Source organism: Sylvia atricapilla, chromosome 7 (genome assembly GCF_009819655.1).
Source record: "Sylvia atricapilla isolate bSylAtr1 chromosome 7, bSylAtr1.pri, whole genome shotgun sequence".
Lineage (NCBI taxonomy): Eukaryota > Metazoa > Chordata > Aves > Passeriformes > Sylviidae > Sylvia > Sylvia atricapilla.
Window position 1 is genome coordinate 30,626,908 of NC_089146.1, and position 17,765 is coordinate 30,644,672.

The window sequence follows — 17,765 nt, forward strand, 5'->3', positions numbered from 1 at the left end:
GTGACTACATAATTATATGGTCCAGGGACACAGGTAAGCATGCAGTGGTTCTGGGCAGGATTTTGGAGTTGTATAGAAATACAGTCCATAATAAAACCCAATCTTTCCCAACTCCAGTTTAACAGAGGATTCCATCAGATTTCAACCTCTGCTTCACAGTTTTTATGGGTGGCTATTTCCGAAGAATTTTAGACTTCTGAAATGTAATTTTCATGTTTCTGCACTACAGAAAGGCACACATTTTTCACACAAGAAGCACAGCAGCCCTATTTTATGAGCCATTGGACTTGCAGTTAATATTAGCTAACAGACAGAAGTGTGAATATTCAGATATGCTTTGTTACACACAGACATGTTGAACAATACAATGAGAAATATTGCTGCTTTCATTGCTCCCTGCAGGCTGCTGCAGAGAAAAGTCCTTATGACTGCTCCTACCAAACATGTGTGTTTAAACTTGTTTCTCTGTGTCTTTGTGGGACTGTGTGTGAATATGCATACATACATACATATATAAACAAATACATATATATATATATATATATATACATATATATACATTCTTATATATATATATATACACATCCACACAACTAACCATGTGAAGAAATAATCTGAGTTTTAGCACAGCAATATATCAAATTTCCAGTGAATTTGCTTCTGGATTAAAAAAAAAAAAAAAAAAAGTATTACTTGTGTGCAGGGCTTCCATACCGACTCAAATATTAGCTGCATGCTAGATCAGTGATAACAGAACAAGAACCAGGGAGAGGAGACATCTTTTATCACCCCTCTCGATTTATTCACTGTAAAGCTGCTGGGCCTTTTACTGTCCCACGTGAAAAACAGTAGTAGAGGAATAATGCTCCTATAAAACATATGATTTTCTCATTATTCTTCACCTCTTTCAGATACAGCCAAGTGGCTATTCCCAAAAGGGGCCAGCAATATCTAATCCTTAATACTCATAACTTTAAACTGCCTTTGATAGTGGAACACATCCGTTGTATTTCACCAAGCAAACTGATGAAGAAACTTCTTTGCTCAGCTTAGCCTCGCTCCATTTATAATGTTCCATTTATAATGCTGTACTGGTCTCCAGAGCTCACAAATTTTTTATTGAATATACCCAACCTTCATAAGTAACATTGTATTTTCTCCTGTTCTGCCAAACTGCCTGTGTTTTCTGGCTGCATTCTCCTTTCCCCTTTTCTGAGATGGGAACAAAAGCTTTCAGATGGAGTATCACTTTTTGAACTAGAGAATATGCAATAAATGCTCCAATCCATATTTAAGTGGACTGAGTATCCAGAAATCCATAATGGAAAACGTTAACTAGTTCAGTAGAATACCTTCAAAGCAACTAATACTGTTGTTTTGTTTTTTTTCTTTCAAGAATAGTTTGAATCAAATAATTTGAATTAAAAGGCAAAAAAAAATTAGACTTTACAACGATAGTTTGACAAATCCAAGAGAAAAATACAATGTGTAGCAGCAGCTTAGGAGGAACACAGCTTAACTTAAGTCTTTTAAGTAACTCCAATTCCTCTGGACTCAGCTGGGTGGGCAATGCTCAACCACAGTTCCCTTCCTTCAGAGAAACATCCTCAGCAGGACAAAGGATCTCCATGTGTGCTTTGAACTACAGAAGTTTGGTAATTGAGCCCCTCATGCATTTTAAATGAGGTATCATACCTGAGGTTAATGTCACATTGAAGTGTTCTTGTTTATTTCTAGTTTTCAGAATAAATTCAAGCAGTCATTTTCCTCTGAGTTTCACTGCCATTTGCCTCATTAGCATAGCCATTAAAAGGAAAGATGAAATAAAGCTTTGACATTTCCATATGTAATTTTAAGCTACTCATCTAAAATACAGTAAGTCAAAAGAGCAGAAGGCTTTGCAGATAAAATAAAAAGCAGAAGAAACATATTTATTTAGGACTTACTTCATTAGCATTAATTAAGTTTTTTACTCCATTTGCATATGCAAGTGTTCTTGCCAGGAGGGGGTGCCAAGTACCCACAGCACTAATTATGCAAAAAGAAAACACATGGCAAATATTTTACAGGAAGATAAATTACCATGTTTTATAGCAGTTGTACATTACCTTGATAGACCAAACAGTAAATGGAGCTTTCAGCAAATACTGGCTGTTAAAGCATGTGTTGAGTAAGGTAACTGCAGGAGAACAATCCTGCTAATTCCTCATTTACTAAAATTAGTCCAGTGCTTATCTGAGTACATGGAAAATAATACAACATCAAAGAACTTTGTTGCTGCACTATTTGTCTTATTTAAAACAGTCTTTGAAAGCCACTGGGAAAAAAAAAGGCTAAAATTTTGACAAAAGGCAGTGTCACGTTAATACAGTCTCAGAGATATTTGCATTTTTGTGGGGCTATAGGTATTGAAGGGAGTATGAAGAGAAACTGAAGTCTCAAACATTACAAAAGGGTAAAGACAAGGTGACTGATCACAGAGAAAAAGGGCAGAGAGTTCCTCAAATGGTACATTTATTAAACAGCAATTAAACCAGATTTTGTTCTGGTTTGTTTCTGGGTTTCTGTTTGTCTGCTGGTTTTTAGGTAGTTTCAAAACAAGGTGAGGTCCTTTTTCACTGGATCTTTTTCATTCTTTATGTAAAAGCTTCAGCTTCTACGATCTATTATTTGCAAGTAACCTTTTTATTGTTGTTGGTTTTTTGGAAGATGAGGGCAACTTACAGATTTCTAATATTTAAAGTATTTTCTAAAAATTGATGAGAACATCCTGAATCCACAATTCATATATAGTCAAATTGTTCTTAGTGTATACAGCCTAAAAGTAATTTGACTCAATGATGGCCTAAATTTTAACAAAGGACTGTAAAAGCTCATCTTCAATTCTACCATTTGATAGTGTTATATTTTGCTGGTAGCATCAAGTTTTGAGAAATCTTCTAAAAAATAATTTTCTTTAGTGTTCTGGATAATTCTACTATTTTTTTGACTTCTGCTTGGTTAAAATATGTATTCATTTTTATGCATAGATACTCATTTGTAAGTCAATAGATCATTATTTATACTGATCCACCCAAATATGTAACTCAAACTCCCCTCAGAATCACTCAATACACCAAAAGAAAAGCAAGTGTACTGCAATAAATAACACAAAACATCTATTATAAATACAAAGGCAAAGTCATTTGCATGGAGGTACATTCCCAGAATAAAGTGAAATAAGGTATTTTATACAACATAAACATGTATTACCACCAAGGCAGAAAAAATTATTATTTATTACAATATTTTATACCACTAGGTACAGAATACCTCTTTCTCAGACACAAGCAGTGAGGTCTTTAATCAACAAACTGGAGGCAAAAAAATGTTGATGAAACAAATTAGATCTCTAGTTGGGTTTGTCTTTCCTGGAATTACTTAATGCTGCAGTGATGGATTCTATGGAGGCGAGGTAAAGAGATAATCAACTAATGACTTGCACAATTTTAAACATGAGTAATGTTTGGCAAATACACAAACAGCTCCCTAACTTACTGTGACACAGAAATGGTATTTTAGATCTGGCACAGTTCTAGCACAGTTAAAAGGCACCATTTTAAAGCGTGTGACCTTGAAAACAGTTCTCATTTTAAGAGCTGTGTGACCTTAAGATACATTAATTCACTAAGTAAAAGTTTCTTCTCCCCAGTGGCAAACATTTTCAATTTCACCACCAAAATGTCACGACTCAAGCAGCAGATGTTTCTCTGAGCTTTCCTCGTAATCACTACAAAACCTTCTACTATAGGTAAATAGCAAGGAACTGAAATAACTTGCAGCCACTGTTGTAGCTTGAAAACAGTGGCACTGTGGCTCAGTCACCTGGCACCTGACACAGAACTAACTCTGTCCTTCACCAGCCACTCAGGGCATGCTGGCCCATTAGACAGCCCCAGAAATTACTCCTAACAGTGATCTTAGACTGATGCATGCTTTCCACAAGGATGTAAAATATTGCATACACTTGATTCCACTGCAGCCATATTCTGCCTGTGCAATAAGCAGTTTGTGGCTTATACATATTTTCCTTCCTGCTTTTTTGTTGAGTTTTTTTTCCCCCTTCATACCCTTATATTATCAGTTTGAACATCTTGCTAAGTCCTCCTCATTGGAAGACCTTTAGATAACAATGCAGGCTGTACTGTGACTTAGAACTGTGGACTGGAAACATCTTATTTTCCACTATAGCCTAACTATCAAAAATAGTTGATCCAAGTCCACGTCTTATCGCCCTATGATTTGGATTTAATCCAGGACTTTCCAAAGCTGGTATCTTTGGCTCAGTCAGACATACCTGTGCATCGTGTTTCACATTTTGTGCTAATTTTGCTGACCAGTCCTGGCTATAGGATTGCAATTCATTTCTGCACCACAGATGAAGGGGGATGTTCCCCCTCACTTCAGAGAACTACATACACTTCATCTCTGTGATGGCACACAGCATGTCATGGGTCCTTCTACATCAAATTTTTGTATATAAAATTAATTTCTTCTCCACTTCTTCACTTGTTCTTCAGTTGTAAAGAATGGCTCTTGCAGATTACTCAGGTTCATACACTACGATTATTTTATTTAGAGTAAGTATTTAATTGCTTGTTTTACTCCTGAATTATCACTATTTCTCTATTCCATGGGAAAAACACGTAAGTTTTTTTCAGGAAGGTAAACCACTCAGTGTGTTTGACAGCCTGTGTCTATGAGACTGCAGCTTTGTTTGCACCCAGGTACATTTAACTGAGAGCTACTGATGGATTTTCGTCATTGGATCTCTCCCTTACGCCTTCCTCTGTGTCATGTTTCACTGCTGGTTGCTTCCTGCAGTGTTTTACTCAAAACCCACTAATGCAGTGTTTGCTCCAATGACAGATTTTATCACAGAACCATTGTGGCAATGAGTCCTCAGCCACACAGCTTTCCTCTGCCTAACCTGTTCTGCTGGAATGAACTCTGTCCTGCTTCTGCCAGAGGCAGATGTTCCTTTGGACAGCAGCAACAACCATCACTCACAACAGTCCTTCTTCATTCATGCTCCTTCTACATTTTCTGGCTTGCTGCTGAAGTGGGAGGGCAATGCAGCAAGGCACTCCTGTCACTTTGGAAACCTCCTTTTCTTCAAGAGGACATCCCTCTAATTGGCAATTCCTAAAGTCACCTTCAGTGGACTGTTCCTGCAGGTGTGTACATCTCTATGGCAACACTCAGAGTGCACAGAAGATTTTTGTGTTCAAAGTTATCATTTCCTGATTCTGCAGACCATATGGCAGCATAAAACGCATGGCAGAGCAGATATTTTTGAGGCATGACATTAACTTTACTGGGGACATTAACAAAGATGAGTAATGTTATCCTCGCTCAAGTATGACTTATGCCAATGTTTGCAAATTCGGATGATTAAGGTTGTGCCTAAAATGATCATTTGTTGTTTTTTTTTTCAGTTCTGAGATGTAATAGGAGTCTACCTGTGCCTGTATCTGAAAGGATCTACACATATTTTCAGAACGACATTTTAGCATAATTCTGATTTATTTTTTCTGAAGTTTATGATTGGTAAATCTGCCCCTGTTCTTATGAGATATCTCAAGAAAAGAAAAAGATATTTTCTCAGTGATCATTGCACTTAATTTTAGCTCTACTTTAGATCTGATCCTCAGATCAGTACAGACAAATGTCCAGATCCTCTGTCTGGCACAGACAAATCTAACAAACTGCAATTTAATTAAAATATTTCTTTCATCAGTTCAATTTTGCAAATGCTTCTCCTTTCTACTACAGCCTATGTGGTTTGCCACATTCCATAATGCTGCCTGATAAATAATCTATGCATTTATTACCACTAATCCTGTCACTATGATCTCATTATTAATAAATTAACGTGGCTAATTATTAAAACATACCAAGTATGTTCCAATTAATTTTTCTCACCTGCCTCCACTTATTTAACGCAAGACATTCCTACCAGAAACATTTCTTACTTTCCAATCATCTTGATGAATGATATAAAGCAACAGGGTATATTCTCTAGACATTCAGCTTACAGCCTCTCTACAAGAACAAGGTGGATGTGCAAGGAGGCCCTGGGATCACGCCTGGGGCATTAATGAGCTTATTAGAACACTGTAAAAAGGATTATCTGAATTTCTTATGCAGAACTGAAGATTGAATCTTGCCTTCAACTACGAACACAGGCCAGCTTAAAATAATTGCTGTTCTAAAACCACAGTTCTTTTTCTTCTCATATTGGCATTGATTATGATGACCAAGGATGATTAATGTTCATTAAAAATGGTACAACTTCTGGGAAAAAAATTATACACGAAACATGGCATCTTGTTTTATTATTGTGAATTCAATGCAGCACAGCTGACCTTGGCAGTAATTTACATACTGAAATGAAAACATCACTTTTCATGAGTCCATCACATCACATTTGGATGCTAAGCTTTTGCCCACAGTTTTCATTGATATTGCACTTAAAAGAAAACTGCTTTTCACCTTTAACTTTCCTTCCCACACAGCAGAACTCATAAAGATGGTTATCCTGAAAATCACTTAGATGATTCTTTCAACAACAGAACCATTTGCTGATTGGGGGTCAGCCTGGAAAAACATATTTTTAATAAAAAATAAACAAATAAGTAGAGCTCCCCTAAAATTTGTAACAGGAGCATGTTAGCACAGTGCAGAAATACATAACACAACTTATCTTAAGGCTTTCAGTTTAGTTATTACCTCAGTCTGTCTGGAGTCCATACATTTTTAATGACTGTGCTTACCAGTTGCTGTCCATGAACACCCCAGGCTGCATACTGTAAAACTGAATCCTCTACTTCTGGAGGGTTTAACTCCCAAACTTCCCTTGAAAAAAGGGAAAACATTTTTACTTGAACACACTGGCATCACCTCATGGATAGAGACAATGACACAGTATGGAAAAAAACAATGTGACTTACCTCGTGTGTATGTTATAAATCACGTACGAAGCTGTGTAAGAAGAATGAAAAACCTGTTAAAAAAAGAATAATAATAATTACAAGACAAAATACAGGATTAAATACAGACTAGCATGAGGGCAGTCACCATCTCTGAACCCCTGTAAACACCAACACTTTTATTACTGCAGAATGTTTTACTGGATTGATTATAACCAATAGACGTGAATTAGGTTTTGAAAGCTGTAGAAAGGACATAAATATTCACCTGTTAATTTAACCAGACACTGTAACAGGGCGACAACTGCATAGAAAATGTCCCAATTTGAAAAATCTGCTTTCCTGTTAAAAAACACCCAAACCCCACACCAAAAAACCCACAATAAAACAACTTCCCCCCCCCCCCCCCCAAAAAAAATAAAACCCAAACCCCACTGAGAATATACCTTGGGGGGGGGGGGCAAAAAAAAAAAAAAAAAAAAAAACCCCACAAAAAAAAAACCACAACAACCCAACACTTTTTTTCTTCATCAAGCTGTGTCAAAATGATTGCACAGACATCACAGTTATTTTCTTTGAAATGCAGACCAAAACAGGGTCATATGGTATTTTTCTGACCGCCTGCTATGAACAGCCTGAAGGACCACCCAGGTGTGGCTCACAGAACAGAAAAGCTCTGCCCTTTGTGGGGCTCTTTGCTGTGGCTTTCATAAAATAAGTCTTGGTCTGGGTTTGGTTGACTTCCTTTATTTTTCAGGAAAACTCTGAAGTTTCAAACTCTGAAAACTCAAACTCTGTTGAAGGTTTTTTGTCCTTCTGGGTCAAACTAACAACTATTATTTTTCAGTAAACCTTTCTCATTCAAGAGCAAGTTACCAGTCACTTCTGGATTCGAAACCTGTAGGATTGTCTGAAGGGAACAGAAGAGCACTTACAGTGTGTAATGTGATGGACCACCACACCAAAGGGCTCAAATCAAAGCAAACTATTACATATATTTTCTAGTCAAACATTAGTCTATACACAGATAGTGAATAAAGACATTTTACTCTCTTCCAGGTTTGACTGATTGTTTTTTACCTAGCTCATTTTTTGCCTCTATGTCTTGTATCATGAAAGCATCCTGATTCCATAGTATTAGTTTTAATATGATTTGAAATTACTTCATGGTCTTGGAATACCAAATATATTTGCCACTAATTATTACTGAACTAAGCAAAAATCTTCTTTTTAATGTAAACTTCAGTCAGAAAAAACCATGACATTCCATCCACTACTGCAGCTTCATGTCTCCAGTTACAGCATTTCTGCTTGGCACATGAAGGATTAATTTCTGGACAGGCTAATCCCAGTTAGATGGGGATAGTCACAACTGGAAAGCAAAAACCTTGACATGGATACAAGTGTTGGGAACTCTTCAGGTTACATTTTCTGCTCTGGGAACCTTTCAGGGTCTCCTTCAAAGAGAACAGGCAAGGGGGGATCCTACATGGACAGAGCCTCTGGAATTTGTCACTATGGCACACGAGAGGGTTTCAGAGGTTATTTTGTCTGGAGGCCATTCAATACCAGAGCCATCTGAAACATCCTTCCACTGACTCCCTTTTCATTACTAGTTCCCTGCCAACACATGCCAAGACTTTAGCATGCCCTAAATCTTTGCTGGCTGACACAGCAAGAATCCCACAAAGGTCTCTAAGATTAGTAACTCTGTGCAACAGCTGATATCCCTTCTACAAAATTTCCCTTTGAGACAAAAATAATTTCCATCTTCCACGTCTATTGTGTTTAATGTCAGAACTGTTGCTTCAGTAAGAATCATATCTATATTAAGTATGCCTCAAACATTTTTTATATTTTATATTACAGCTTAAGATAAACTGTTATGCCATGCAAGGTACCAGCCTCTTGTGAGAAGTGTGACTGAAACAGAGACATATGGTTAAATCATGGTGGTTTCTGCACAGGGTGTGCACTGCCAGAGGTTACCCAGCAGCTTTTAAAGGCCAGTTAGAAAGAAGAAAAATTGTCTCTTGCCCTTGTGGGAAAATTGTATCAAAGATAATGTATGGAGGGTTCATAAATATTTTGAATAGAAATATTTAAAAAGTAAATTATTAGACAGAATATATTTCAACAAGAAATGCTAAACTAATAAGTCATTGTGACAGCTTAAACAGAAAATATACTGTAACAACAAGAACAACACTTCATATATCACGTGGAAATTCTGCTCCTGCCTTGTGTAACATTTCTGTCCAAACATTTATGCAGAAACATTAATATCTGTTGAAAAAAGTTGAAATAGCTCCACTTCTAGTGGAGATCAACACTACAGTGAAGTCACTTTCAGACAGGATGCTGACATTCTTCTCCATTTACTCATTAGTTTTAGCTCTTCACAGGAACACCACTTCTAAATTACAAGCACAAAGCTTCCTAACTCATCTTGCTTGCAAGAGCCACATGCTGAAACACAATCACTATCGAAATGAAATCAATAAAAAAGGATGTAGAAAATCTTTCTTTTTCTAGCGTGGCTCTCACAGAAAGTGTTTAGGAAGCTCTTGTTGTTTTGTACAAAGGTTTGACCTGTTTGGCTTCCTCTTGCACAGCACTGTCTCAGTGGTGGGACAGCTCTTCCCTAACATCATCACACAACATCTGGCACCACAAAGAGGAGTACCCTCTAAAATACCAGGATCAAACCTCCCACACATCCACCAGTTGTGTCCTCTGCAGAAGAGCCTTGGGGAATGCAAGTCCTGCAGCTAAGCAGAAAAATAAAAGGTAATTTATGCAGCACTGACCCCTCTCACAGTGTATTTACAGCCAAGGCTGGCTACTACATCAAAACCAAAGTGCAACCACTCCCATTCCAAAATGCTTTCAGATGTTTCTTGTAGTCTGTGCCTTCTGAGGTGCTATCAGAAGACTGGAAGAAGATTAATATTTCAACCTTGCCATTGAATTGCTCCGATTGACCAAAATGAGAGATGTGCAACTGAGGAAAAGGGTTTGGCTGTAGTGAAAAATACTCATCCTCTAGGTACAGAGAGAATCAGTTAATAATTATGGACACACAAAACATCTCTAAGAAGAAAAGCAACATAGGAGAGGAAAGCCTTTTAAAATATTAAGTCATTACAGCAATTTCTGCAGCAAAACAAAAAGAGGAAAATGGCCTGGTATAATTTATTAAAATAATTATACATGTTAAGGTTGGGCACTGTGAGGAGCCTTAACTTCAGAAGTGGCATGTATGATTGCTAGGGTTCAGGCCCTTCTGGCAAGTAAATAACTTGTCTGCTACTATTATGATAAGCTGGAAAACGCTCCCTGCAACGTTAAGAACTGTGAAAATGGGTTTTTAGATCAGACAGACAGTATACCTCCCCCTCAGTACAATTTATTTAATTTTTCTTTTTCCACAGAATGCAGTTGGTAACAACCGTTGCATATTAAATATTTCTTCTGAATTCATTCTTTTATCAGTTTATAAAGTGATGACAAGCTTTCATCTGCTGCTGCTCAACACTGAAAAAGTTAGCTGCATTTGTGTATGAAAAAGATGAAATTGCAGAACTCCATTACAAAGGACCTAAAAGAAAAAGGTGACAAAAGTATTTCAAGACAAATTGCTCCAGTCAAAATGTATTGAAATAACAATCTATTACTCAGCTAACAGCCAACAATAAAAAACACACTTATCAATCATGATCTGAACTTTTAGATGACACATTTAGATGAAGGTGTGATTTTTTCAACAGCTGAGTTCTGGAGTTTCACGTGTCCTTTATTCTCTACCTTTCAAAGAATTATTTTTTTCTTTCTGTGGTTTCTATAAATGAAATAATTGCATGGAACTCAGTGCATAGCCTAACAAGATGCAAGAAAACAGTGCTTTATACACTTTGCCAAACACACTCCACTAATTCTGCAATACGTTCCAGAAAATATCCAGTTCAGTGTCCCTGGGTAATTTGGAAAACATTTCTCAGCAGAATAGTGTTTTTGCTAAAAAGCTGCCAAGAAAACCTCAGTAGCGGTATTTTTATGGTGTGCTGAGAGCTCTCAGCTCCAGGAAAATGGAAGAGAGCTGATGACATTAGAACCTCTCAGTGCAATAATCCCAAAATCCTTGGGCATGCCAAACACCTTGATGCATCCTTTATCCATTTCCTGTATTATAAACCAATTACATTCTTTCAGGTGTTATTTATTTCGAGCAATAATGATGCCTTCTTGCTGGCATGGCTTTTTGCAAGGTAGCGGAGTGACTGTCCTGTATTTTTTGTTTTCACCCAAACTGCAATCTGAACTCATCTCTGCAGTTCTCAGTGCTGCTACACTCTGTAAATTCCAGTAGGACATCTCACAGGGCATAAAAAGGTACTCAGTCTGAGTAAGAACTATAAAAGGCGAGGGTATACGAAATACATTGAAAATTCCAGCACCTGCAGCAATACTTTCAGTAATTCTGAAGTTTAACATTCAAATGGTGTCCATGCTTTGTACACAACATAGATATCCATCTAGTTGTATTGTACACAGCAAATAGAACATACTATTTAAGAGCCATGCCCTTCCCATTAGTTAAAAAAAAAAGCAGCAGAGACACACTAAATAACTGAAATTGCAGTGTTTACCATCATTCCCATCCCACTTATCTCCAAACACATACTCTGATTTGGAAAGAGGCAGTTTGTCAGATAAGGTTCAAAACCATGCAGATCTCTGATTCATCAGTGAGGTATCAGATCTTTTATGGGTTAATTTACACTTCTGATCCCATGAAAAACAAAATCTAGTCTTTTAAGAGACTACTGTCTGAGTGAAAAATGACTACATTTCTTGTTCTATGAGTTAAAGAATTTAATCAGATTTGGACACAAAGTAATCAACCTTAGCTGGGTAAAGTTTCAACTCCTGCAATATATGGATGCCTCCCAAAGAATATTTATTACTCATAAAAAGAGAAAGATCAAAAAACTGCTTTTATTGCTTCACAGGCACAAGTCAATTATTAGGCAGTTCAAAGCTATGACAGAACCTGACATGGAAAAGGTTTTCTGTGCTTGAAAGATTTTCTATTTTTTTCCAGCTCCATCAGTTGCCCTAATAAAAGATATTACCTCTTCCCACAAATCTTGTCTTGTTTTTCTCTTCAGGCCACCACATCTATAACAACTACATCAGGGAGAAACAAACATTCCTAAGCCCAGCTGAAAAAAAAAAAAAAAAAAAAGGCACTACCTAAAATTAAAATTGATGCTTCCTAATTAATAACCTGCATTACAGTGCATATCACCAAATTCATGGGAACCCAGGAATCAGAGGGCAGGGCACAGTGAAGCAGGGAAGTAAACAGGAACACATCCTGCCAAGGACACTCACTCCTCCATTCATCCGTGGCCCTTCTCACTTTTGAAGATCTTTCCTAATGCATCAGTAAAATGGTCTGGCACGTTCCCAAACTGCCTCAGTGGGTGGGTGCCAGCCACAGGAGCTACTGGCTGTCATGCACAGTGTGAAAAACAGCAACACGAGTAGGATTCTGCCTTTATCCTCTTCTCTACACTTGAATTAAGCATTTGAAGAATTACTGCAAAATCTGCTTATGCTGAAAACTGAACCAAAAAGCCTTTGCCGTGGTAAAGTGATTAGAAGGCCAAGCAAAATGTAACCCATCATTCATCTGCCGCTCATGCAACAAAGTGCTCACATACAAATGACAAACCGAATCTCATTCAAAAATCCCAATCTGTAAAATCCTCCACTAAAGGCTCAAAAATACAATTTAGAAAAAAGAAATGTAAACAGATATTGCTTCCTATTTTGCCTTTAGGATTTAAGCACCTTGGAAGAAAATTGGAATATCCAGAACATACCATGAGCAAGGACCAAATGCAGAGCGGGGAGAATATGAGGGGATATAATGAAGCACAAGAAGGTTATGGAGATCTTTTGAAGGGATTACTGATATAAATACAGTGTGCTTGTGGCCAGAAAATAAAACTGTATTATATATTCTCAGTAAGTTAACATATATTCAAGTTTATTTCTCATATAAAAACCACACCCTATACATATAATACTAAATTATATAAACTTTATGTATATTAATTATATAAATTAGGTAAATAATTATTGAAATTATTTTTTCCTGTAGCTAGTGATATTTTACTATCAATTTTGCTCTGAGAATACTGGTGTATAATTCAGATTTCCAGCAATGAAAATGAGAAAAAGCCTTCAGCAGGTCTTTGATGTCATGTACAAACTCCTTATTCTGGTACACGTTTGGAGAACACCAGGTTATTTGTGGCTGAACTGCCTCTATTGTGGAAAGTCTGCTGAAAGCAAATGAGTTACAGTAGGAGGGGGCAGTCTCTGCTCTATGCCATCAGGATTCCAAGCAGCAACTTCTTGCTCTCCAAAAAACCAGATTAACATTCACACAACCAGCTCCTATTCCTCATTTCCTTTTTATGAGCTTTAAGACACGTGATCTTGCTGGGACTGCAGTGCAAAGAGAATGGAATCAGTATCTAATGTGCTGATCACAAAACAATAAAAAAAGATACATTCCTTTCTTATCTTTGTGTTGCAAGATGTTCAGCACCCCGTTAGTAAAACCTGTGAGGGAGTTAATAAGATTAAATTAGGAGCAGCATGACTACTGCCAAAGGCAAAGCACAGCTGCTGGGTAAAACTTCAATCTATTTTGCAATTTATGTGCTAAATAAATTAATAAGGTTAATGGTATCAATAACATTATGGTGAAATCCAAATTTTTCTAAAATTCTGTTATCATTCACCTCAAATGTTCCCCCTTCGCCTTTCCAGTCTAACTCCATGTGTTCTCCAGTATAAGAACTGCTGTTGAATGGGACTGAACAGCTCAATATGGCATAGCCATGGTTAGGTTTCATCTAATTGGTTCTTTAGGTGGGTAAAAAGTGAAGAGAGAGCTTTGCAGCATTGAATTCTGACCACAGAGGGACAAGGAACCACTGGGTAAGACCAATGTTATTAGTGAAGAGTTTGAAAAACCAAACCCCACACCTGGAAGTGATGGCCTCTGCAGATTCATAAAAATAATACTGATCAAAGACTGGAATTCTGCTGATTTCATGCCATGGCAGCAAACACACTGAGACCTCAGACTAAGCATTGATAGCAAAGCTCAGCTCCCTTTGGGATATACACCAGAAATGCTTCACACCATGCTCCAGTGAACATCCTTTTCTCTTGGAGCTCTAGTATTTAACTGGTGTTTTCCTGGTGTTCGATTCAGTAAGTTAAGCCACATGAGTTAATGAGTGATTATGTTAGCGAGGAAAACACATAATCAGGGGAATTGATTACGTGGGTGCTTTATTGAAGAGCTCTGGGAGTCGGGGTACAGACCCAAATCCAACTCCGACAAGGGTCCAAAAGGCCCCAATGTTATACCCCTCCGTTACATAACTCTATGTTAATCATTAAACCTACATTGTTCTATTGTATACATCTGAGCATGAATTTTGTAAATATCTTCTTTACGATTCTAGTTTGAAATAATAATTGTGTCCAGCTTCTAACAATCATTACAATTCAATCATCTATCTTATGATGATTAGGTACAGTTTCACCCGACCTACTTCATTTCTACGTACAAGCCGTCCCAATCTTCTCCCCCCATCCCGATTACCCAGGCAGAGTTATACTTGATTTGGTTGAAACAATAGAAGCAACACCTGGTTGCAGTGAAGCAGAGACTATTCCCAGCTTCTCTGGTAACAGAAATGATTAACCCTATCCTAACAATTACATCTGGGACAGAGAGAGCAATGGGGACTTCTCATTTCAAGTAGTAAGAGACAACATATTCTTCAACTAGTTTCAGAGCAAATTCTTAGAAACAAGCAACTGAAGAGTCTGTAATACTGTGATGATGAATTGCCACCCATCTGTAAATCCTATCATTTCTACCCAATTCTGGAAGCAAAAGAAAAATAGAGGTAAATTTTGCCACTCTTCATGTCTAAATCTTAATATACCCTTCCAAAATTTTTGCCCTTTAGGTGAAATATCTGGTTTCTGAAAACTCTGTATATAATTGCAGAGTTAATTTAAGACAGAGCTTGATTCATTTGAGCACTGAAGTTATATGACTTTGAAAAGCATCATATTTATTTGTTTCAATCAGCATTGATTATTTCTCATGATTGATAAGAACCACTGCATATCACTGGTAGCAATTTATGGTTAACATTAATACTTTGGGGTATGAAATATTGCCAGCCATAACAACTATATGCTGCCAAACCAAAATAAATATAAAGGCGAGACATTTTAAGACACGTAATTTATCTTTAAGAAAAAAGGCTGTCAAAGAAGCCTAAACAAAAAAGCACCTCTATAAAATCTCTTAGAGCCTCAACTGTTCACATAGAATTTTTAAATAACATTAATTATCTGAAGAAAAAGACATCCACTGCAGAATGTAAATTAAATCACAATCAATTAAACTCAGTTCATATAACCAAGAGTAATGTAAGACAAACCACACTTCAGAATAAATGCAGAAACTTCTTTTTCTTCTGTTATATCAACAGCTGATAGGCCATCATTTGGATATGCAACTCAATCAGTTTTGAATATATAATAACTTCAAATGAGTGAATTATTCAAGAAAGAATGTTCTGCGTTGCCACTTCTGAAAGCCTCACATATCACTGTCATTTGAAATTCTATTAGTTACACTATCACGTAAAATATGTTTCTCGAGTCTTGTATGAGATGACTTATGACAAAAATTCATACGTTTGGGGTTTTTTTTCTGGCTTATTCACCTGCAGCATTAGAAAACAGGAATGACTGGACAGAAATCATTGCTACATGACAGTGAAACTGGTGAATCTCAAGCCTCAAGCATAACACATGCTTTTTTTCTTTTTTTTTTTTTTTTTTTTAATAGAAACACAGGTATCAGCACTTCCTTTTCAAGCATATGCTCACACTCATATTCAGTGTGATCAAAATTTGGACTTTATGAGCATCTTGGGGATTTATAGAAACTTCTCTTTTCCTGAACTGATTTGCAGGCAGCTTTAGAGTGTGCATGTGTATTTTGATCTGGACAAGTGCAAGGGGAAACAAAAGATATAAATTCTGACACCACAACCAGAACTTTATCTCCATGGAAATACAAGACTGGTGAAGGTGCTCGCCTGTGGTCAGTGCAGCTGAGAATCCAAATCTGTCTTAGAAAAATATGCATTTAATTACTTTAATATGCCGGACACTTTAGACAGCCTTATCTCTTTACAGGGTCCTATGGATGAATCATATCCTACACAAAAGGCATCATCTACAGGGAATTTGGACTGAGTGTCTCCACACATACTGAAAATTGCTAACTGAAAACAAAATATGCTTTAAAACACTGATTCTTAAAGGCAAAGTTGCATCAAGTCTTCTCAGAGTGTTCTGAGACTGTTTAATTGTTCTTTGAGGTACTGTGGAAGAAAGAATCAAGGTAAGACTTGGGTTTATTTTCAGTTTTTCCACGGTGAGTCACAAATTGTATTTTTTCAAACAGACTGCTGAAGAGAAAATTGCCAAATGCAGAGAAAAATCCACTTTGTTTTGAAGAAGCACACTTGTACATGTTGTGATATTTACAAAAATATGCATAAACTGGTTCATGTGAAATATGATGAAAAAAAAAGTTTAAAAAACTATCGAGAAAATATCTTCTAAATTAACATTCCATATAAATGAAACGTCCACATTCTGAGCACATAACTAAACAGAACTGAAGGTGCTCTGAAATGATGAGGATTCAAAAGGAAATCAAAGCATGTGATGAGTCAATTTTGAAGTAAAGACTATAGTCTCAATATCTTTTTCTTCCCCAGACAATCTGAGTCACTCAGGCAGCAGTTAGGAAGCAGACACCGGATGCTCATCTGCTGTTTGCTTACAAATTGCAGGAGGAGATGAAAAGACCCTGTGGAGCTGGAGAAAGGAGAAGCAATGAGATAAATGGCCTGTGGGCCTGAAGAAATGGAAAGGGAAAATGGAAAAGAAAACTGGGCTGAGGGAAACAGATGGCTAAGCCAGCAAGCATGCAAGATGAAAGAAGGAAGACAGAAAGATAGGGCTAAAAATATCAGGGTGGGAAAAAAGAGATGTAATAAAAAGAAGAAACAAATCCAGAACAACACAGAGCTGAGACCCTTAAAGGGGTGGAAATGAAGAGGATCAGATCAAAGGAGAACAGGCAGCAGGGAGGGAAAGCAGTAAGCAGACCTACAGTGTGTGGGCATGGGCTGGAACACAGGTTCAGGGAACTGATGAATTAACTCAGGCAAAACTAGAGCCTTTCTCTTCTAGAGGATTGAAGGCATGAATGAAAAACTGTTTTTAAGCAATCTGACAGTTCAGTACCTGTACATGAGCTACCTGCCTTTCACTGCCTTGACCACCATCATCATCAATTGCTTAGTGTGGATACGACACACAGATGAGCAGGAAGGCAGTGGGTGTTTCTAGTGATAAGTCATCCTCTTCCAGGGTCTCCCCCTGTGACATCAAGACACCTTTAATGGTAACTCTGGGTGCTGGAGAGTCCATCTTTGTATGCTACTGGCAGGGTTTTTTTAATAGCAAGGAATTCCTTATTTAGCCTTTAATAGAGTTTTCATGATAAAATGACTGTTTCTCTTTGAGTATTCACCCGCCTGTAGTTTGAGCTATGAACAGCTTTCACAACTACTTTGGAAATCCATGTGTTTAAAGTGC

At 37.2% G+C, this 17,765-nt stretch overlaps 1 protein-coding gene across 1 annotated transcript in view; it reads right to left on the minus strand.

Annotated features, from left to right (window-relative positions):
* The window catches only part of DPP10 (dipeptidyl peptidase like 10), a 194,453-nt gene that overhangs the window by 52,445 nt on the left and 124,243 nt on the right, over positions 1-17,765 (minus strand). Inside the window, exons 5-6 of the mRNA XM_066323135.1 lie at positions 6,993-7,045; positions 6,816-6,897 (exon numbers count right to left, since the gene is read on the minus strand). Of these exons, the coding sequence (XP_066179232.1) occupies positions 6,816-6,897; positions 6,993-7,045 (135 nt within the window). The remainder of the gene's footprint in view (positions 1-6,815; positions 6,898-6,992; positions 7,046-17,765) is intronic.